This window comes from Pimephales promelas, chromosome 10, assembly GCF_988280905.1.
Source record: "Pimephales promelas chromosome 10, fPimPro1.hap1.1, whole genome shotgun sequence".
Taxonomy (NCBI): domain Eukaryota; kingdom Metazoa; phylum Chordata; class Actinopteri; order Cypriniformes; family Leuciscidae; genus Pimephales; species Pimephales promelas.
Genome location: NC_142778.1, coordinates 36288492 through 36312593, shown reverse-complemented (window position 1 = coordinate 36312593; position 24102 = coordinate 36288492). Strand labels below are relative to the sequence as shown.

At 38.2% G+C, this 24102-nt stretch overlaps 2 protein-coding genes across 3 annotated transcripts; both read left to right on the top strand.

Moving 5' to 3' along the window:
* Positions 1-310: 310 nt before the first annotated feature.
* Positions 311-16392, top strand: lsm14ab (LSM14A mRNA processing body assembly factor b). Of its 2 annotated transcripts, XM_039683966.2 has the most exons (11): positions 333-602; positions 1962-2125; positions 2204-2336; positions 4288-4380; positions 6883-7059; positions 8389-8472; positions 9330-9524; positions 11224-11395; positions 11743-11772; positions 13677-13920; positions 15883-16392. In XM_039683966.2, exons 1-11 carry the CDS (start codon positions 482-484, stop codon positions 15904-15906), a joined length of 1437 nt encoding a protein of 478 aa, XP_039539900.2. In that variant the 5' UTR covers positions 333-481; the 3' UTR covers positions 15907-16392. The 2 variants fall into 2 exon arrangements, with proteins under 2 accessions (XP_039539901.2, XP_039539900.2); XM_039683967.2 differs by lacking the exon at positions 4288-4380 and having other exon boundaries at positions 311-602.
* A 3752-nt stretch (positions 16393-20144) lies between these two features.
* Positions 20145-23400, top strand: LOC120487842 (uncharacterized). The gene is made up of 4 exons (XM_089116554.1): positions 20145-20958; positions 21534-21671; positions 22178-22979; positions 23317-23400. Exons 1-3 carry the CDS (start codon positions 20235-20237, stop codon positions 22936-22938), a joined length of 1623 nt encoding a protein of 540 aa, XP_088972680.1. The 5' UTR covers positions 20145-20234; the 3' UTR covers positions 22939-22979; positions 23317-23400.
* The last annotated feature ends 702 nt before the right edge of the window (positions 23401-24102 follow it).

Here is a 24102-nt window from a genome sequence, read left to right as displayed (position 1 = left end):
GGCTTTATGCACAGCTGCACTACTTCCTCAACTTAAACCAGCTCTCCTGTCTGCCATTATTGGACAAACTGATTAATCCAGGTGTGCCTGACCTCAGTAGTCACAGCAACAATAATCAGACACACCTGAATTAATCAAGTTTGGCCAATAATGGCAGACAGGAAACAAGGGGCTGGCTTAAGTTCAGGAAGTAGTGCAGCTGTGCATTAGCCAATTCCCAATGTAACGGGAATTTTACTAAAATCCCGCGGACTCTCGCGATACCAGCCTGAGGTGAGCGAGGGAGGGGGGGGTAGTCTTGTTTCCCAGCATGCAATTCGATTCAGTGCAGAGGAAAATGAACTCGGCCATGTCGTGTTAAATACAGGCTGAAAGAAAACGACGTCAAATCACCGAAAAACACTCTTAAGTCCGATAAAACCGAGCGCAAAGAAGATCCGAGGACTCGAGTAGCGTCACGGGAGTGAATCAGGGCCGAAAGATGAGCGGAGGGACGCCTTACATCGGCAGCAAGATCAGTCTGATCTCAAAGGCCGAGATCCGATATGAAGGAGTTTTATACACGATCGACACCGAGAACAGCACTGTAGCTCTGGCTAAAGGTACATACAATACACACACACACACTCAATATTATATTTATGTACATTTAATATACCTACAGAGGACATATGAGGGAATTTCACATCAATACAGAATTCAGTTGTAGCCCTGGTTAAATGTAAACACAATACACACTGACACACACACTCATATATTTACACAAATCAGATATCCTCCTGAGACACGGCAAAAAAAAGTTTTTTGAATTTAGTTTTTTTTCATGTCAATACATTGTTTAGACTTAGAGTATATTTTTTTGTTATGCTATGTCTGTAGTGGATGATAGCATGAAATGACATGTATGGGCAAAAACAATAGGATTTATTTTCATAACTATTCTCAAGATGTAATTGAGATGGAATTAATTGATATGTCATTATACATGGATATGGCATTTTCTGGGTAAAATGGCCATACATGGGTTGTCCTATTCAATACAATGTATCTAGACACTGTATCTAATTAGCATATTAATGTGTTCTTGTGGCAAAGAGTAATAATTGGTGACATTTGATTTTCGTAATAGTGGTGTTATAAACACATGATTTCATAAGCATGAAGACGTCCTGGTGTCATCCAACGTTACATGTTATGAATTGAATGTCCTGTTTTGTAAAGTCACATTTTGATTAGAAAGTTGAACCCCATAACATTTTCCTGAGATGTTTGTTTATTTATGACAAACAATTTGAAAAGCCCTGAACGTGCTCTTTACACAACATTTAGACTTAAAACTGTTATATGTATGTTATCAGAGAAATTCACTAAAATATAATGTCCTCTACTGTGTGGACAAACGTTTATTCCTGGGTTCCCAGGATGAAATGAGAGAGTTTGAACACACTAACACTGAAAACAGCACTTCTCTGATTTACTTTAGACATTACAAATATAACCAGACTACAGGACTTGGAGGAAGACAGGGAGTGGTTGAAAAAAATAGATCACAAAACCAGTCGCACGGGTATATTTGTGGCAATAGCCAACAATACACACTGTATGGGTCAAAATTATCGAATTTTCTTTAATGCCAAAAATCATTAGGATATTAAGTAAAGATCATGGTCCATGAAGATATTTTGTGAATTTCCTTCTGTAAATATATAAAACATTTATTTTTGTGAGTAAATGCAGCAAAATCGTGAACATAAACGATTTTCTTGCACCCTCAGATTCCAGATTTTCAAATAGCCGTATCTCGGCCAAATATTGTCCTATCCTAACAAACCACACATAAATGGAAAGCTTATTTATTCAGCTTCTATTTAATGTATAACTTCTCAATTTAAAAAAAATGACCCATGTGACTGGTTTTGCTTTTTTTTGTGTGAATTTGAACATTTTCCATTCTCTTCTAGTGAAGTCGTTCGGCACTGAGGATCGCCCCACGGACAGGCCTATCCCCCCTCGAGATGATGTCTTTGAGTACATCATATTCAGAGGAAGTGACATCAAAGACCTGACTGTGTGCGAGCCACCCAAACCCACCTGTAATCTTCCTCAGGATCCAGCCATCGTGCAGGTGAGCGTCACACACTCAGGTGTTTCTGCAGGACATGAAGCAGTGTGAATGCTGACCTGTTCTTGTGTTTACGTGCAGTCGTCTCTGGCATCTACGGCCGGTCCCTCGGCTCCTTCCTTCCAGTCATACGCCCCCTTCAGTCGGGCCCCGTACAACCAGTTCAGCTCCAGTCCCCTGGTGTCCCAGCCGTTCGGAGCAGCGGTCCCTGGTGGTGAGTTCACACTCGCTCTTGTTGTTTACGGCATTGGAGATGGTGTTTAATGTGCAAATAGTAGGGGTCAACAGATTATCGGCGGCGATATTAAGAATTTTTATGGTTATCGGAATCGGACATTTTCAATACCGATTTGCCGATAAAACTAGACTAATGTCCCCGGCACATCTGATTTTTTGGGAGTCACGAGTCCTGCCAATCAACGCGGAAAGCTGAAAGCACTGACAGACTTTGCTGAAGAAGCAATAAACTACTAAATTACTAATTTGGATTTCTGTTGTGGAGATGTATACAAATGAGTGCATATATAATTAGATAAGGCCTCATTTGCATGTGTAAACAAAACTTTTCATAATATTTCAAATTTAAACTCTGGTGCCTTGCCTTAAAGAGTTTGTCCTGTCCTGTTTTTGCCATGAAAATAGCTTTTGAAGCTAACATGGAATAAAAAGAGTGCAAGATAACTGGTCATATGTGGTTAAATATGGGCAATTTATTCAGTGCATATTTGTATTTCAAATAGCAGAAGTTTAATTTGAAATTTAATTAATTTAGCAGACACTTTTAGCCAAAGCGACTTATAGATTAGAATAATAGAAGCAGTTAAACTAACAATAGGACAACAATATGCAAGTGCTATGACCCTTCCCAGTTTAATCTAACACAGTACGTGTTAAAAAAAAAGTATAAAGATAATAGATATAGAATAGAAGATAAAGTGTTAGCACTAGGGTTGCCACGGTGAGGAAAATTTCGCACCGGTTAATCGACGTGTGACAACACCGGTAATCCCGATGTCACCGTGGAGGGTTAATTAGGGTTAATTAGCTTTGAAATGCGTGCGCGTTATACTTTCACTTTCAAAATAAGCGTCAATTGCTTGAATGGACAAAAAACAACTCGCTGATTATAAAACTTTTATTTATAGACAGAACTTTTATTAGCATAACGAACGAATAAAATATAGACAGAACTTTTATTAGCATAACCCCATGCATTGGCTGAAAAAAGTGAAAATCGGCAAACTGTGGGCCCAAACAAATAAGAACCATAAAACGTTTATTAACGAATAAGAAAATAAAATAGGCCTAAATAAATTACACAAAGTTTAAATAAGATAAAACCCATTAAAAAGAGACGAATATAAAATAAAAACTTCAAAAAGGACCTTAGCCTACATAAATGACATACTTTCACTTTCGAAATAAGCGTCAATTGCAATTCAGCGTCAATTGCTGGAATGGACAAAAAAACAACAACGCTTTTGCATTGCGTTTTGACACCAAATCTTCCGCCATTATCTTGCTTTTCTGCAATTTGATTCGTTCTCGTCTCCACACGTGCTAAATGGAATCCTGATGCTTGCTGATCCGTGACGTGACTGGCTCTTGGCACGCACTGCGCAGTTCATTTTTAATTATAATGTATGCTCTCTTCTGAACCAAATAATTGAAAATCATTATTTTTAATTAATTCAAATAAATATTTTAGAAAAAACGAATACTTTAAAAAAAAAAAGTCAAGACATGTGATGTCACCGGTGATGGGGCTTAAAACCGGTAACACCGTCTATGGCGGCAAGCCTAGTTAGCGCATGCCAAAAAACAGAGAAAAAAAAGTCATTCAGCCTCAAACTGTTTCCATCTCTTACATTAGCAGACAAGCTATTACTCTCTCAATTCTTTGCACTTGCAGTCCTGTCTTTGAATAATTTTAAATGGATGGGAATATTCTGAAAATACAGTTAGATGTTGTTTCATAAGGCACTTGTCTAGAGAGGATGCACAGAACATGTTTTGTCTGAGTGAGGAAGAGTTAAGCAAGGATTGTGGATCTTATGGAACGGTTGAATGCATGAGTGTTTGACTGCTGCATAACCTTCACATTTCTCCTAGTGTGTGACGTGTTAAAGCCCACACTTAAAGTTGTGCACTTCCTCCCCTCACAGGCACGAGCTCAGGTCCTGCGTTCGGTAGCGAGGCGAGCACTACTGCCCCTCAGTCCCAGAGCTCTCGCTCGCTGAGTGCTCACAAACCCGAAGGTAACCGGATGACCGACGCTAACGTGCGTCTTCTGGCCCGTGATTATGCAGGATTACAGCATGTGTCTTTGCCCTGTGATAGTGTTATGACTCCAGTCCTTTGGTCTGTCAATTAGTGACTTTTAAGACAACATGAAATCAAAATACTTAATAAATTCTGGTCTTATTGTGCACTAAAGAAATATTCATTTTTCATTAAATTGCAAGAACTTCTGTTCTGTTGAGGTAAGCAATGCCAGACAAAGTATTGACTAGAAATCATAGCCACTTTTCACAATCCAATCAGAATGGATGAAACAACTGTCATGTGTCTGATGTTGAATGCATTGCAAATGATGCATATTTCATGTTGTCTTAACCCTTAAATGCATGAATGTTTCACCAATCATCATTATTACATATTCGGGTCTTCACAGGGTTTCCGCGGGGTCTTAAAAAGTCTAAAATTTCAAAATCACAATTTAAGGCCTTAAATTTGCTGAAGTATTGTGTCCTAGGTCTTAAATCTTTTTTAAACGGGTCTTAATTTTCCTATGTAAATCTCATCGAAATGCTCCCGCAGCGCTTTGGAATGAATTGTTTTATTTATATTACGTATTTGTAGTTCTGAATTTGCTGTATTACGACTACAAAATAGACCAACATGCAACAGCCAATCAGTTTTGAGGTTTTGTGTTATTGGCGGGTATTCTCAGATACCACAGACAGACATAAAACGGATTTTATTCAGCTATGGGGATGTGGAAGTTTAGCGATACTTGGCTTCAAATATCTGAATTTAGGATCTGATTTTGCTGATTTGGATTTTGCTTTTTGATCAGAGCCAACACTAATAGCGGAGGTGCTCTGGGTTCTCCACACGGCGACAAGACGCCAGTCCTACATTGTTTCAAACGATGCGGGTTTCCTTCAGGTGCGGGAAAGATAAAACGGTCTACATTAGGCGCTTTGGAATAGGGGATTTTATAAAAACAGAACAAATTTCCAAAATCACGGGACCGTTTGTACTGATTTTCGCCGAATGTTCAGTTTGAATAAATTAAATTACTTTGCAAATAATTTTGAGAATCGTTACGCGTTTCCTTTGTACGTTTTTTTTTTGTTTTTGTTGTGATATAGGTCTTAAATTTCATTCATAATGGTCTTAAAAAGTCTTAATTTTGACTTTGTGAAATATGCAGAAACCCTGTCTTCAGCAACCCAGGTCTATATCTAACACATGGCTCTTCAACTGCCGCGTTAATATAACTAAAACTCTTGATATTATAAAAACAATTGACCCTTCGCTAAGCTCCGCCCTCCATAGTTATTGTTGCTACGCCTGTCAAGCTTTCGCAGCGGTGTCAGACATTCCCAATCAGATAATTAGTCATTTTTGGGGCACATGTGAAATATCTGACAGAGCAAGACAAAAGGGACTGCAGTATTACATTCGAGGGATATATCCACAACATAAAATGCAACCGATTAGAGAACTCACCGACTTGTAGGGCTGGGTATTGAGACAAATTTCACAATTCCATTCGAATTCGATTCAATATCGATTATTTTGGATATCAGTTACAATAAATGGCAAATTTTCTCAAGGAAATCAAATCTCTTAACTAATGCTGTAAACTATGGGAGTCTAGTTGTAGCCTATAGACTTCATTAGCCTAATATGAAGGTAATAATGAACTGTTTTGTAGCTATACAAACACTTAAATTACACTTATTTATTTTTATAATAAGAAGATTATTTGAAATATAAACATTTAAATGGTGGCTGTCATAAATACTTGCCAGATTTATTCAAATATGCATTAAATATTGAAGAACATTAAGATTATAATGCATATGTAATATGGTGTATATATTTAGCAAAATGCTCCTCTCTAGAGTTATTTTTTCTAGCTGACTAACGAGTTTATGTGGGTTTTCTGAGGTAAATATGACGATACATTGATTACAAGCTGTTTAACTGACGTCTTTCCACGGTTGAAATGCTGATTGAGGGAATCAATGTGACATAATACGGATTTAGCTAAGTTGTACTCTATCTTCAACACATTTTCAGATGCTCATTCATGTTTATTTGGCGCTGTGACTGGTATTATTAAGCCGGAAGAGAGATCAGCGCTGCTGCTTCTCCAGAGCGATCTCACGCCACAGCGCCTAAACGCTATTTATGTTTTTGAATTTCTAAAGAAAATGGACGTAATTTGAAAATTGAGACTTTGTTTCATATCAATAGTAACAAACGACAAAGATTATTGCGATTTTTTTGGATGCGGGCAGCCGCGATACAATGTTCCATTCATTCAAATGAATCAGGATGACTAATCGATTCTTGAGATTTAAGAATCAATATCGGTTTGTAAAAATGAGAATCGATTAATATTGAGAAATCGGTATTTATTACCCAGCCCTACCGACTTGTACTTGGCCTTAACTCTTGTCCACATCACTGATTTATTTTTTTATTTTTTTGGTCTGTTGTTAATTTTGAGTCGTCTTTTTCAGGTCGTTCCAGCCCATCTTTAGAGCACTCGAGGAAGACCCCGACTAAGGAGCATGCGGTGCAGACGGCCCCGGTCGCCCCCCCTGCGGTTTCCACCAGTTCAGGGAGTCAGAGGAGCTCTGGACCCGCCCGACCGGCCCTCAACACCCAGAAATCTGCCGAAAACCAGGAGCAAAAAGGTAAGAATCTGGGAAGTTCAGAGCTGGAAATTGTGAATTGTAATCAGGGCTTGACATTAACACCCGCCACCCGTAACACAGTCGCTCCCACTAGCCACTTTGGCGTGTTGAAAAATGGTAGTCTTGTCAAAAGACATCTGACATAACAAACGAATTGCAATTTATCACTATTAAACTACAGATTCAGATTATTTTATTTCATGCCATGTCAGCAGTCAGAGCTATTTTCATGGCAAAAATACAAATATCATATAAATACAACAAAAACAAAAGAAGTCATATTATACAATATTTTTTTTTTTAATTAACATATGATCCAGAACCTTTTCAGGCATAATCTCATTAAATATGGCCTTCAAAGAAGTAAACTCGCGGACTGAGGGCTGTTTTAGTCTGCCCTTTATTATCAACTTAATGTGATATAGTGATCTTTTTTAATAGCAGGAGAAGGGTGCGCGCGCCAAATATGACATCCAGACTTTTGTCAAACGATCATCACACGCGACTGGAGCACACACACACACACACACACACATCAACACAGCGTTCAGTCAGTTCATGTGTGTGCGCGGCCGATATAAAGAAAAAATAATCTTCATGATTAAGGGACACGGTGTACTAACTACTAGCAGTGCTGCCCTTAATAGTTGTACATCACAACTACCTTTCCCAAGTTAATTCTAATAAATTAACTCAATAATTTAATGTTTTTTAATTTAATGTGTTTTAATAAAATTAATCATTCCATGAAAGAAAGCAAGAGATGCATTTTTGGGAATTATCTGGAAAATAAAGACCTGTAGACTTGTGTCAGGTGGACATATCTCCAGTTACTCAGAGCTAGCAGAGCTTCATGATGATAATTATTAAGTCAGAGCTCTGAGGAAATACTGATGCAAAACAAACAATCCAAAGTCCCCAAAACGGTCATTATAGGCCTATATATAGTTTTAATCCTGTTGTTTCTTAGAAAAAATAATGTATTCTTTGCTCGTTGTTTCTAATGCAGATAATTGTTCTACTCTGTATTACAGTATTTACTGGTGAAAAAAAAATGCAGCTCTTGCAGCACTTTTATTATGTACAATAAGAAGCTATTTTATGTGTTTATATTAATTGACAACACGTTTTCAACCTTATCAGAGCTAATGATAATATTAGTACACTTCAGCACGTTTTAAGCCCCATTGTCAACTTTAATAATATAAAACGTAATTTTCCAAAAACAAAAATGTGGCTAGTAAAATTGCTGCTTGGCTAGTAATTTTGAGAGCAAATAAGTTAACGTCAAGCCTGATTGTAATTGTGATATCTTTTGTTCATCTACAGCATCTGATGTCCAGAAGATTCCTCGGCCAGAATCAGATTCAAACAGGCCTGATAGCAAAGACCCAATCAAACGCCAGCCTGGCGGTGAGTCACTTTAAAACATCTCTTCCGCATTTGCATACACAGAACTGGCCAAAAGTGATGTCCAGCATAGGAAAATTCACACCTTTGCACTTTATTCAAGTATTATTGAAAAAAAAAAGTTTTAAAGATTATCTAAGCATATTTGTGTAGGTGTGCTTGGAGTCAATAGTTTTATCTGTGATGATAACGCAATGAGACATGCCAAATTGTGCGGCCATAATTTTTGGCCAGATTATCAAACAAAGAAATTATGAACGCATGCAAAAATGAGAGAACCAGCAAAATATTAATAACTGATTAGCTTGTAGTCAATGTATGCATTTTCCTTTGAGCTTTTTGTTTATCTATGCATTTTATTTTTTTGCATAGTAAAATAAAGCCTTTAGCTGGAGTTTGCCAAACAATATTTTTCCCTCATAATTTTTGATGGTTTAATTGAATTTGTCCAGAGGAGTTATTTGTGTTTTTGGCCACTACAATACCAGTTACTCATGGAACTCTTTTGACAGCATTTTATATTTCTATTGTATATTTTAATGTACTTCTCTTTTATGAATATTGTTGTATTTCTCTTTACATTTTTCTTGTTTTTGTGAAGCGCTTTGAGATGTAACTTTTAAAGGTGCCATAGAAAATAAAGTTTGTTATTATTACTGTACTTCATCAATCAGGGCCTTAAGCATCATTATTAGATACATACTACATAGATGTAGTTTGTGAAATTATATTTTTCCCTCATATTTTAATTGAACTTGGTTGACCACAATTGGACGTTTTTAATGACCCTGCATCACTATACTGTACATCACGATCAGGGCCGTAAGCATCATTTGTGTAATGGTTGTTTCTCCCTCCAGGTGGCGCTCCTCCAATGAGAAGGGGGCGGGGCAGTGGTGGCGGAGGGGGCGGCGGCCAGCGTGGGCGGGGCAGATTTAACGGGCGTAGGGACGGACCAATGAAATTTGAGAAGGACTTTGACTTTGAGAGTGCCAACGCCCAATTCAATAAGGAGGAGATCGACCGCGAGTTCCAGAGCAAACTCAAGATTAAAGGTACTGTTACGGAAAACACAAACATGCATCATTAGCTATGTTTCCATCCAAAGTGAAGAATTTATGTGCAAAATTGGAATATCGCATAAAACATTTGCAATTAAAGTTTTGTCTCAAATTCATCACTTCCTTGTAAACCGGCGATAAATATCACTATGATAAAAAGAATGCAATAGGCGAAGCAACTAGGCCTATACAATCCTCAGAGCGCGCAGACGAAACACAATAAATGTTAAAGGAGTAGTTCACTTTTGAAAAAACTTTTGCTGATAATTTACTCGCCCCCATGTCATCCAAGATGTCCATGTCTTTCTTTTCTCAGTCGAAAAGAAATTTAGGTTTTTGATGAAAACATTCCAGGATTTTTCTCCATATAATGGACTTCAATGGGAACCGGATGGTTCAAGGTTCAAGAGACAGTATTAATAACAGTTTCAGATGCAGCTTCAAATGTCTTTAAACGACACCAGACGATGAATAAGAGTCTTATCATGCGAAACGATCGGTTATTTCAATGCTTATTCCAAAAATGTAACTTTTCTAAGGACAAATGCTAGCCTTTCTCCATTCTGTGAGGCGCGTTTGTAACGTCACGTAATACGTAATTACGTTCAAAACGTCACGACGTAGCCGGAAGTACAGAATCAAAATCGTCCGACATCGTTGTTTTTCCTTTTAATTCCTTTTTTTTGTAAACGGCGTTGAGTTAGTTTGCACGTTCAACCTATGCGTTCAACTTGTAAACACTGACTCTGTACTTCTGGCTACGTCGCCCGTGACCTTTTGAACGTAATTACGTATTACGTGACGTTGCAAACGCGCCTCATAGAATATAGCAAGGCTAGCATTTGTCCTTAGAAAAGTTACATTTCTGGAATAAGTTTTGAAATAACCGATCGTTTCGCATGATAAGACCCTTATTCATCGTCTGATATCGTTTAAAGACATTTGAAGCTGCATCTGAAACTGTTATTAACACTATCTTTTGGACCTTGAACCATCCGGTCCCCATTGAAGTCCATTATATGGAGAAAAATCCTGGAATGTTTTCATCAAAAACCTAAATTTCTTTTCGACTGAGGAAAGAAAGACATGGACATCTGGGATGACATGGGGGCGAGTAAATTATCAGCAAAAGTTTTTTCAAAAGTGAACTACTCCTTTAACTTTCTTTCGGAGGCAGATGCCTGGGAGCACAGTCGTTTAAGACAGTTCTGGAAGGTAATTATAGTGAACCACTTTGATGACGGATCAACCGAAACAGCATTTCAGATGCTGGTCGGTCCAGTTATGCCGGTATTTATCCAGTAAATGTGTTTCCATCATAGTTTATGCTCATGATAAAAAATAGTTGAATGGAAACATAGCTATTGTGCTTTTTGATCAAAATATGTTTGATTTTGTTTATATGCTGAAAAACAGGTGAAACTCGAAAAATTTGAATATCGTGCAAAAGTTATAATTTTGATGATTGTGGCTTACAGCTTATAAAAACCCCAAATTCAAAGTTCAAATATAGAAATGTCAATATAATCATGCATATGCATATATTAGTTTTACCTTTCAACTTGAATTACTGAAATCACAAACTTTTGCACGATAATCTAATTTTGAGGTTTTGTGAGGTTCTCATGTTTTATCATTATTTTACTGCCTGTTTATTGTCCGGTGTGAGTTGTAATGTCTCTTTGCGCTGCAGATGAGAAGAGTGAGAAATCGGAGAAGACTCTGAACGGGGAGGAGAAGACGGATTCGGGTGTGGAGACCCAGAACAGCGAAGGCAACGTGGACGAGGAGGATCCACTGGGACCCAACTGTTACTATGACAAATCCAAGTCCTTCTTCGACAACATCTCCTGTGACGACACCAGGTGATTTCAGTTCACAAGCTCTCGATCTGATATCAATTCATTTGGCAATATTTTGGGCTCATGTTTTTCACATACTCAATATTAGACAAGAAGTTGATTTTGGACGCAGCATAGATGTTTCAAACATTAGTACATTAGTCACATGACCTCACTACAATATTTAAGTCCCGTTATTTCCTTTGCAGCAGTCCAGTTTTCTGTAAAAATGTCTTGATCCAACAATGAGTGAAAGATGTTAATTGTTGATGCTTTTGTTAGTGATTTAGTCACTATGGATTTAATGTTGTAAAGTTTAAAACTAACCGAATGAATCCGCTAACAGACATGCACTCTTCTGTCTTTTCTAGGAAGGAGAAATCAGGAGGTACTTTTGGAAGGTATATATTTGAAATCTTTTTTATTTATATATACATATAAATGTTTTAACATGCTAACGTATTTATGAAGCCAAGCTTATGATTCAGACTACTCAAATTCACGTTGCCATGCAAGATAAGTCTTAAATTACAAACGGTTCAAATCATTTAAATGAATTGAAGCCCTGATCAAATGATATACAACAAATGGGGAAATCAAAAATGTCAATTTGTGTTTTCAGGTGGCATGTTAAATGATTAGCTTACTTCACATTTAGTTGTGCACTCATACAATACATCCTTGACATCTTATAAGCAGACGTTTCTTGTAGCCGACTCCAAAGCTTGGAATACACTACATGAATTTCGCTCAGATTTTGGTCTGGATGAGCCGAAAGTCTGTGCCAGATTTCACAGAAAATGTGTGTAATTATGGGCACAGGCTTTTTTTTAGCTTCAAACAATGATATCAAAATATATTTGATATTTCGAGGCAATTGAGGAACATATGTCACAGTGAATGACGCTATTGAAACCGAAGCTGTCTATTGACTCTGTTTAAAACTCAAACAAACAAAATATAAATAACAAAGATACTCAACAGTCCTTTTCTGCTTTGGGGTAGGTAGGCAATCCAAGGTCTGGAAGGAAAACAATGTCCCCAAAAAGAGAAAGAAAGAAAAAAATCCACTGGTCCGAGGTCCCACACGAACGAAAAAGGTTATCCTCAAGATGGAATAAGTCCCCAAAAGTATCGTCCACCACGTATATCCCAGAGAATGCACATATGAGACGGCTCCAAACGTCTAATAGACCATGTCTCTATTCCCAGAGGTCATTTTGGACAATTTTCTCTGAGCTAGGTTAGACAAAAAACCATGCCACCTCACCAAACAATCACCTTTCAAAATGGCCGCCCTTTCCCCTTTTACTCTAGGCTCAACATAATAAGAGTCCTAAGATTCCAACAAAAGTCCCCCCCCAACCAAAAACAAGCATAAACAAATGCTCAAAATCAAACATACAGGAAGATTTAAAAAAAAAAAATAATAATAAAAAAATAAACTTTCCAGCATGGCACCTATACAGACGGTATACAATACACACACACACACACACACACACACATATATATATATATATATATATATATAAAGAGTTCAGATGCAAAAGCCTCTAAATGCCATTTGAAATTTTCTTCTTTAATGATGATGATCAAGCTTGTATATTTAAGTTCAGTAATTTCACTTAAATAACAATTAATAGGTAATTATCATTGCAATTTAAGTGAAATCACTGAACTTAAATATACAAGCTTGATAAAAATGATCATTCTAGAAGAAAATTTCAAATGGCACTTAGAGGCTTTTGCATCTGAACTCTTCATATATATATATTTTAACTTAAGTGAGCAACGTGCAGGGCTTTTCTAGGACAGTGTCACAGTGTGCATCTTGAGACAAAACAACGGCACTCTTTCTGTTAAAACAGCTAAAAAAGATCTTTTTATCGGGCTATCTTAAGCCTTGTTTGTGAAATTAGTGTTTTAAATCTGTTCAGATGTGAAGCTGTGTAGTGTATTCCAGCGTTAATGTCATGTAAACATGTTGTAGATTAGACAGGCCGCCTGCTAAAGGTGGATTGTTTTGACACTGGGCCCTATTTTAAGGATCTAAGCGCATGGTCTAAAGCAGGGATGGGCAACTTCGGTCCTAGCTTCAACCCTAATCAAACACACCTGAACAAGCTAATCGAGGTCTTCAGGAGTACTAGAAAGTGATAGGCAGGCGCAAATGAATTTGCTATTTAAACAAAGTGGCGCAGGACGTGAAAATGATAACTGAAACTAGCAAAAAACACTCGTCGGGTGTGATAGGCCCACTTTTGAAATGCATTCTGATGTATTTTTCGTTTCTTCTCTTCAGGGAACGGAGGCAGACCTGGGCGGAGGAGAGGAGGATGAACGCGGAGACGTTCGGTATTCCACTGCGTCACAACCGCGGGCGCGGGGGTTTCCGTGGCAGAGGCGGCGGCATGGGCTTCCGCGGGGGTCGCGGGCGCGCGGCTAGCAGGGGCTCGTTCATGCCCTCCCGCGGGGGCGGAGGCGGGTTCAGGGGCGGCTTTAGAGGCGGCAGAGGAGGACGGGAGTTTGCGGACTTTGAGTACAGGGTTAGTACTTCCAGAGAATGTCTAATTGAAGAGAATTGGCACTGGCTGGTTACTTCCGGGTTCTGGACTGGCTGCAGTAACGCGGGCGCTCTGTCCATGCGGGGGCGCTCGCGGTCGAGTGCAGAATGAATGAGAGTCAATGGGGTTTCACCCCCAGAAATCCACTTTTCTCAGGATGTAATTTTTTGTCAAGTAATTTGAAAGTTGCATTCAAGAGAGGCTAAGATAATACACTCAGCTGAAAATTGCATTTTTAAGTTCACTTATCTGTTCTAAAAATCCGTTCAAAACTGTGATGACGTCACACAATAGCAGAATGCTAGCGTGTTCCAGCTAACAACGGCCTAACCTGTAAGAAATCAAAAGGACATAAGTACTCATTCATTCGACTTTTGGCCTATAATCTATATTGAACTTGCAGAATCAACAATAAAATCTATTTTAATTTAACGACAAGCAGGTGAAAGAGGCACATTTAGCTGTTTAGCCCCATAGACTCCCATTCATTCATTCTGGCTAATAGGAAGTGCCAAGGCTCTCCGTTAGACGGGTACTTCCTCTTGTACCCCAGTAATGGACCAAACATAAATATTAGAGATGCAAAATGCTTTGTACTGTGTTATTTTTAAATAAAAAACTCTTGGCAATTGAAATAAAGCTAAAATTAAATTTGGCAACTAACTGAAATAAGTTTAAGTACTCAAACTAAGATGATAAAATTAATTGAAGCAATATAGATTTTTTTTAAAACAAATTACCAAAGCAGAGAACAAATTTACTAAAATTTTAGGTAAAATTAAATGAAAACTATATAAAAATGAAAGCTAATTTAAAGTGTTAATAAATATTGTAATGGCATATAAATAATACTAAATTGTTGTGATTATTGCAGAACCAAATTTCTTTTTTTGACACCATAATAACAACAGAACTGAACCGAATGATGGTTTAACACTGTTGTCAATACTGTCATTTCTTTCCTTGCATACAAAACAAAACAGTGACAGTTATACTCTTTTCACGTAAAGATGCATCAATAAATATTCTGAAAGAGTCCAACTGTCACTAAAGTGTGTTTTATGTGACATCGAATTTGTGCATTAATGGCTGTGCACTAATAGTTTATTAATTAGGAAGGCAAGTTAATTTTACCTTTGTGCACCACTCGCAATTCTCAAGATGCCCACATTTAGTGCTGAATCCGATATTACAAAACCAATATCCTATAATGAAAAAATCTTAAAACTTATCGTTAAAGCTGATTATTGGCCGATCTCTAGCATCAGCCATTTGGCATTTTGTCTGATATTGGACTTGAGATTTTCCAACAAAATTAAATAGTTTGCTCTTTTTCTACTCCAATGAGCAAATGAAATGAGCAAATTGATCAAATACGTCTCAGAAATATTACGATTACTAATAATACTAGTTCATCTATTAGGGCCCTACAGATTTCATATATCACAGAATAAGACTGAATTTGGAAAAAAGTCAATCTAATTTCATAGTGCCCCAATCTATATATTGTGCGGCTCCACTTTATTTTACAGTACGTGTACTTAATGTACTTACCCAAGAAAGTACTGCTAATAAGTGAATGGAGTTGACTTTTGTTGCTGCTGACAATCCTGAACCATATTTATATGCACATACTTATTATTTTTGTTTATTTTAATTGCTTTGACTGTTCTTTGTGTCTGTGTATGACTATGTAAAGTTGTACAGTGTGTTTCTATTTATTTCTGTAGCCTCTTGGCCAGGTCATGTTTGCAAATGAGAAGTGGCTCTCAAACAGTTTACCTGGATAAATAAAGGTTTTATATATATATATATGTTTATATAGGTTTAGAATAACTCAGTTATTGCTATAGTAAGTACATTGATGTGAATGCAGGACTGATATATAAAATAAAGTGCTTACCTATCTAAAGTTTGTCTTTGTTCTGTTGTTGTTTGTTTCAGAAGGAGAACAAAGTGTCGGCGTAGTCCATCATGAAGACCAGATCATCCGAACAGCCAAGAATCTCCGATCATCGTCACGTCTAGATTAACGCTTTGGTTTCGACTCCTGACTAACAGGAAGGCCTCTGTTCAACACCAGCGCAGGGACGCCTGCCTTCAGCTGGACTCGCAGCTTTGAGTTTCTCCTTTCTTCCTTTTTTAGAAAAAGAAAAAAACAAACATTTGATGATCTTCTGATCTGCGTTCGACACGTTCGGAGGGGAGAGTTTGTGTACAAAATGCCGTAACTTCCATTGAATGATGATTATTATTATTATTATCTGGTATTTTTGCATCAACCTTTAGTTCCTTTGGTAATATACAGAGGACGGTATTTGATATTCTTCAGTTAGGTGTACAGAACCCCGCTGATACTGTGAGCGCTCCTCAGTCACATAGCTTTATTACGTTATGTTTCCTTTTATTTTTTTGGATCTGTTTTCTGTCTTTTGAAGCAGCAAACCCAGTGTCGAGTGTGTGTGTGTGTGTGGAGTGAGTGTGTGTCCTCGCTCCGCCACCTAAACAAAATAAACTTTCAGTTCGACTCGACGGCCGCTGGACTCGTGCTCATCATCAGTTAATAGATCGACATGGTTTGTAGTACTAGCATCTTTTTAGTTCACTAGTTTATTTCCGTTCTTGGTTCTTCCCTGTTGGTCAACTCACAAAAACTGGTTTATGATTGAATGTATCGATGAATTCAACTCTTTCTTTCAAGCGTTTTTGTCCTGAAGTCCTCTCTCTATGCAGGGTCACGTTCTCCCTGTAGATCCGACTGCTGTTCCTGTCTTCAAAATGTATTTTTAATATTTGAGTGCCAGTTATTCTTGCCTTTTGATGTCAATTATGTACATTTCCACGAGGGCTTTTTGATATAAACTCAACTTAAACCTGTCTAACGCCGAGCCCCACCCCGAGATCTTCTGGAAAGATCCCGTAACCCTTTAAGAATCCGATTGGATGTTTAGAAATTGCATTTGTTCTCTTTAAAGACAATACGGCTAAATTCAACGTCATTTCACAATGCTCTTAACCAGATGAATCTGGTCTCGGAACGATGATTGATTGGATGATTAGTGGAGGGGTATTTTAGGTTAAACAGGATGAACCGACTTAAAAACATTTTACGACATGTTGCCACGCTCAGTCCGAGTTTCACCTGAAATACGTCGTCTATAAACCCCTCTGTTGTGAATAGTTCTGTTTCCTGTTTGATACACGTGTATGTTAATGTGTTATTTCAGGTACCAGCTGTTTAATGCTCTGTTAATGGAGTGAAGTTTGTTTACCCGGCGATCTCGTCTGTCTCTGAATGTCACTGAAGCACTAGTTCCTGCACTGTTAGATGGGAGGTCATTGTTGTTTTTGGTGTGCTTCATATTATTAATTTGTGTTTCAGAGATCCAAAGACCGAATTACGGATAACCTTTGGAGGAGAAGTGCTCTCTCTCAGCTGGGTCTGCTTTATTTTCTCATGTCTGTCCCCAGAGTTTGCCGTCTCTACTTGTATTAGCTATAAACCGCTCCCTTTAAAAGCACTACGAGTCGCAGAGATGTCCCGCAGGCAGCTAGTGAAACCAGGGCATGATGGGAAACCTCTGAGTGAACCACAGATATCGGTGCTGAGATGTGAAACGAATCCTCGGGCCTGATATCGCCATGAAGTCGATCGAACCTCGTGCGAGAGGTTAAACTGGACAGCAGAAGCGTGATGTGATTATTGTGGAGGAATGTGATTGGCACGTTTATTCTTTTGTTTCTGTTTTCCTGAATTAAAGCAGTTGTACACGGTGTGCTCGTAGACGGCTTCAGACGGGGCGAACTAAGGTTTTTAATCAACAAGAGAAATAAAGAAATAGTTGTTCAGTATCCTGTCCTTGTTTTTTATCAATAAACATTCCTGCAAACAATAACAGTTAGTCGCATGTGCAATAATAGCATTTTTATTGTTATATTATTTTAACACTTGTGCATCCAAAAAAATTACATACAGGACCATAGTGGTCATAAATGTCTTAAAAATAAGAGCACAAAGTTAGTAGTAGTAGTAGTACTAGTGGACCGCATGAAGCACTTTACATGTTAACTAGTAAGAGCTAAAATGTCCACTAGTTAATATTGTTTTTTTTATATTACATTATATTTATTTAGTTTTTTCCTATCAGTATTCACAAGTTATACATGCAAGAATAACAAAAAAATTTCAGGCAGTTTTTTTTTTTTTTTTTGATTACAGACCCAGTGTCCACATATGGACATCATTTTTTTTTTTTTTTTTTTTTTTTTTTCAAAAAAAGTGCTTCATGTTCAAAAATAATATCTGGTTATTATATCTCCTAACCCCAAAAAGCTAGAGGAAATCTGAAATGCACGCCAAACCAATACTCATGTCTTAGGAGGTTAAAATAAAGTCTTTTAAATGTATTTTTAAAAAATAATAAAAATATAATTACTACAGTTACACTCCGTCTGCTTGAATGCATTTGTAATGTTTGTATGTGTGTATCTGAATATTTTCTGTTTTTGTTTTGGCTTGTTTTACTCAACAAAAAAAATCTCAGTAACAGCAATTTTTTTTTTATTTGTAGATAACTTTGATATGAAATAAGGACTCAGCTATATCAATTGAGAAAAAAAAAACATATTTGGTTTTTAAAATGTGGTGGAAAAATGTGACCTAATTCGGATAAAATGGAATAAAAATAAATAGTAATAAAACTATTACTATTATAAAATTTAAAAGTCGCTATTTTTTTTAGATATGCTTACAAACACACAAAGATGACAATCATAACATACAATTCTGTTACAAAATTGCAAACATATCTGTACAAAATATGACAACAAGAGTCATCTTAACACAAGTGTGTAGCCTATGTAAAATAAAAAAGAAGAGGAAAGAAAGAGAAAAAAATTAATAAAATGAGGTCAAGAGGGCAAGATATTCTATACAAAATTTAGAGTAGGTCTAACTAAATTAAAGTCATTACAAATAAAAGTGTTTTTTTGTTTGTTTTTGCTTTCTTGTTCACTGAGGATGAAACGTTCTATAATTGACGTCATAGTCATAGTGCGCGCTCTAACAGAGAGAAGCAAACTTTTCTTCTGATTATAGTATTATAGCGATTATAGTATATCTATACACGAACAAACAATACTGAAAGTTGGACAGCTTTAGTATCTTTACACGCGCTTCAACACTCGGAGAGTTTGTCAGCGGTGTAGCTAATGTTAGTTTGTTCTCGCGCTTTTCCTGCGATGGAGTCTGTGGCGATCAGAACCAGCGGTCCAGATTCAGCAGATGTTGGACTTATGTTCGGTGTCTCTGAATACACGGATGTTGTTGATCTGATGTCCAGTGACTCTGGGAGGAACACCACAGCCCCAAATCCAGCTTCTTCCGAGCGAGAGGAGAACATCCCGACCGGTGAGTGACTCAAACCAACGGTCAAAAGCAGAAACTACCGTTAGCCGTACTAACCAACTTAACCGTAACTAACTTAACGGTTGTAACTTAACCGGAATTAAGAATGAGTGAAAATTGAACTTTTTTCATATATGGATTTAATGTAGAACAAAATTAACAGAAAAAAAAATTAAGTCAGAAAAAAAAAATAGCAAAAATGCGGTTTGTTCGTTTTCTTTGCCGCTAGTTCTGTGATTGTTAGTATTCAGTAACGTTAGTGGCCAAAACTGATGTCCAGAGCCTGGGTTATTTCTTTAAAATATGAGGAAAATGTTTGTTTGTTTTTTTTAATAAGTGGGAAAATCCAAAAACTAAATTTGGCTTAGGTTATTTGGTAAAAAACTACAACAACAAACATTGGCAAACTACATGTAAGTTACATGTTGTATAAATTAAATGCACAGAAAAGCAAAAAAGCTGACAGGAAAAAGCCAACTTTGAATACAACATAATCAGTTATTATTAATATTTGGTTGGTTCTCACTTGTTTTTGAATGTGTTTTGCATTGAGTGTTTTTAATTTCTTTATACAACAGCCTTGACAAAAATGATGTTGCCAAATTGTTTGTTTTATTGCATTATTATCATAAATTAAACAATCGACTCCAAGCTTAACTGTGCAATATGACTTCAAAATCTTTAACACATTTATAATAATATTTAAATGAAAGGGTCAGTCAGATTTCCTGGGCCGGACGTCAGTTGTGGCCACTATAGCTGTAATTGTAATTCTAAGGGAGAGAAAGAAAGCGTGTGTGTGTGTGTGTGTGTGTGTGTGTGTGAACGGGTGCTGGGATTATTGGGATGAACATATTTAACTGTTTTCAACCTATGTTCTTCTTTCTTCATGTCAAGCCTCAGTATTTACGGTTTCTTGTGTTCATGTTTTTACCTTTCTTTAGAAAAGAAGAGGAAGAAGAAGAAAGGCATTGGTGCTTTCTTTCGGAAAATGGGCAAGGCTGTAAAGCTTGCCACCCTCGGCTGCAGTGAGGTCGATATAGTGTCCACATATCCCTCCTGCGGTCCCATCGAGCTGCCGCTTCATGCCGATCCGTATGTTCCAGAGCGGTGTCAATCCATCTTAGAGCTGTTGTCGGTCTCTGATCTGCCAGTTCGTGCCGATCCGGATTATCCAAAGCGGTGTGAATCCGACTTAGAGCTGTTGTCGGTCTCCGATGCATCAAGCCTCTATCTGCCAGTTCATGCCGATCCGGATTATCCAAAGCGGTGTGAATCCGACTTAGAGCTGTTGTCGGTCTCTGATCTGCCAGTTCGTGCCGATCCGGATTATCCAAAGCGGTGTGAATCCGACTTAGAGCTGTTGTCGGTCTCCGATGCATCAAGCCTCCATCTGCCAGTTCATGCCGATCCGGATTATCCAAAGCGGTGTGAATCCGACTTAGAGCTGTTGTCGGTCTCTGATGTTTCGAGTCTCAATCTGCCGGTTAATGCCGATCCGGATTGTCCTGAAACATCACGTTCATCTGTCCCGAACCCAGAGTCGGCACCAGCTCTAGAGCCGAGGTCGGATTCTGAGATCCCAGATCCATCTGGTTTAGGGACGGCTTTTGGTGAGTCTATGGTCGTTATTATTACTGTCAGTATTTTCATTATACCGAGTTGTGTTGTTTTCATCCTGTGTGTCTAATTATTAAAGTCCCCCGCTGGTCAATCAATTCATCCCTTGAAACTCATCTTTGATCACCAAAAAATTACATATTTAAATGTTTTTTTTTTTCCTTGAAAAACAATCCGTCACGCCTTAAAATATCGTAACTCGACACCATTGACTCATTTACTATGCAAATTAGCCCCGCCTCCACTCACTCAGCTCAGAGATCCACTGGTTGACGATCACACGTTGACAGACTCATGTTTTTAATTAAAGCATTTAAAAAAATTTAGCTTTCTAAACTGAACCGAACCGAGACGTCAAAACCGTGGGAAAACCGAACTCTGAGTTTTGTGTATCGTTACACCCCTGATAGACACATAAACAACATTAAACGCTGGATTTTCACCACAGGAGGACTTTAAGAGTTTATACTTTGTCCAATCCTTTTTTTAGACGATTAAGCTTCATGTCCCACTTTTCCAGTTGTCTCACCTTACAATTGAATTCTTTCTTCATGATGTCTTCCCTCAGTGTTTGCTGAAAACCCAACACAGAAGAAGAAGAAGAAGAAAGTCCTGGGTGCGTTTTTCCGCAGGAAATGGAGGGATCCCGAGCCATTATCCGTCTCCAGTCCATCCACACTGGATTCTGGGATAGCGCCGGCTGTTGGTAAGTTGGTAACTACAATCATATTGTACACACAGTCTTCTGTATTAAAGCAAGGCAGGCAATTTAATTTTTATATTAAAAATAGAAACAAAGCAGCAAATTACAAACAATAGGACAAATATAAAAGAAAAAATATACAAATTAAATAAGCTTGAGTTTTTTTCAGGTACGGTAGCCTATGTTTATTAAACGTGTAGTAAGTACTACCGAAACTGAATAATCAAAAGTAAAAAATAAAACACTGTATAGTCTAAAAAGGTGATAAGAGTGTGTTTTATGAACATTAATGAAACGTATGGCACCATAACGTTTACATAAGGGATTTATTAATATGAAAATGATTCTGTGATTCTCTACTGTATCCTATGACACGTCACAAGCTATTATAAGTCCATCACTTTTTGCCGTTTTATCGCCTTAACGTGATTTGCTTTGGTCTTCTTTGTTCTGTCTGAAGTTGGCGTGGCGTAATTTATTTAATTAATTTTTCCATTTTTTTTTTTTAGAAAAACAATCAAAAAGGAGGGGGAAGAAAGTCGGCTCAATCCTCCAACAAACGTGGAAGGCTATAAAGGTTTCCGCTCTGTGTTGTTATGGGGGCAACACAGCAGACCCAGAGCCAGATCAACAGCCACGGACATCTGTCCTGTCCAGAACCGACCCAGGTCCATCTTCCAGCGAGAGCAGATATGATACATCACCCTTCTCCAGTCCATCGCACTCTGGTTCCCAGTCACGTTCACAGAGTCCCGATTCATCACTGGCTCCAAGTATAACTGATTTTCTCTCTGAGTTATCTGTTATACTGGGAACATCCCGTTCATCTTCCAGCGAGAGCAGATATGACACATCACCCTTCTCCAGTCCATCGCACTCTGGTTCCCAGTCACGTTCACAGAGTCCCGATTCATCACTGGCTCCAAGTATAACTGATTTTCTCTCTGAGTTATCTGTTATACTGGGAACATCCCGTTCATCTTCCAGCGAGAGCAGATATGACACATCACCCTTCTCCAGTCCATCGCACTCTGGTTCCCAGTCACGTTCACAGAGTCCCGATTCATCACTGGCTCCAAGTATAACTGATTTTCTCTCTGAGTTATCTGTTATACTGGGAACATCCCGTTCATCTTCCAGCGAGAGCAGATATGACACGTCACCCTTCTCCAGTCCATCGCACTCTGGTTCCCAGTCAGGTTCCCTCAGCCCCGAGTTATCAGTTATACTGGGACCATCCAGTCCCGAGCTTACTCCTGTTTCCATTTGATCCATCCCGGGAGCATCTGGTTTATGGTTCAGGTGCTACAGGTGCGTCTACTGTCATTCATTCACATTTGTACCTAGATAAAGTATTTATTGTGTCGAAATTAATCGTTTCTACGATCCATCTCCGATGCAGACGAGGACGATTCATAATGGAGTCCATTTACAATTCGGTATCGGTTCAGTAATAGTAATAATTATAAGTCCATCACTTTTTGCCGTTTTATCGCCTTAACATGATTTGCTTTAGTCGTCTTTGTTCTGTCCGAAGTTGGCGTGGCGTTATATTCCAGGTCCAGGTTCTCTGTATCATGGAGTAGGCTATACTGTATACTGTATATAGTCTACTATAAATATTCTCTCTCTCTCTCTCTCTCTACAGAGACGTCAGAGTAACCGGCAAACATCAGAATGACTAGCCGAGGAAAGGCTGTTCCAGGCGGGGGACACGAGCGCAGAGGGTCCGGTGATTGCTTGGAACGGATCTCCGTCAAATTATCATAAATCTATAAATAAAACAGATTTGAGCTTTAAAAAACGACATTCTCGCCTGAAAAACTCTTAAAAATACATTTTGTGACACAATAACATTAGTATTATATTTCAACTGTTTATTAAAAAATGGCGCTTCTAATGCCCTTACTCTGTCGATGACGATACTCTGTCAACCAATCAGCGTTCTGCAGTGAGTAGCTCCACCTTTTACTACCGTACCACTGTGCTAGTACGCCAAGGGTATCCAAAAAGTAGTACAGTACGGTTCAGCTTTTGGTAGCATTCACAACTACATGCAAATAATCGCGTACCGAACTGAACGGTACCGTACCGCTCAGTGGAAACGAGCCATAAAAGCAGTTTACTTAAAAGAGCCGAAGATTCATTCCCCTGCCTTCAGTGTGAGAAGAGTTTCACAGAAAAAGTCACCCTTAATGACCACATGAAGACACACACCAGAGAAACACAGGTGCACCGGTGATCAGTGTTTAGGAGTTTCACATATAAACGACACTTAAGGAGCACATGACGATCCACACGGGAGAGGAGCCGTGCACATGTGATCAGTTTTAATCTACATCTCCGTTCTGGAGAAAGACCGTTTTACTGTGATTGTTGCGGTTAAACATTGTTTTAGGACAGATGCTTTCTGCAGAACCACCTGAAAGTTCAT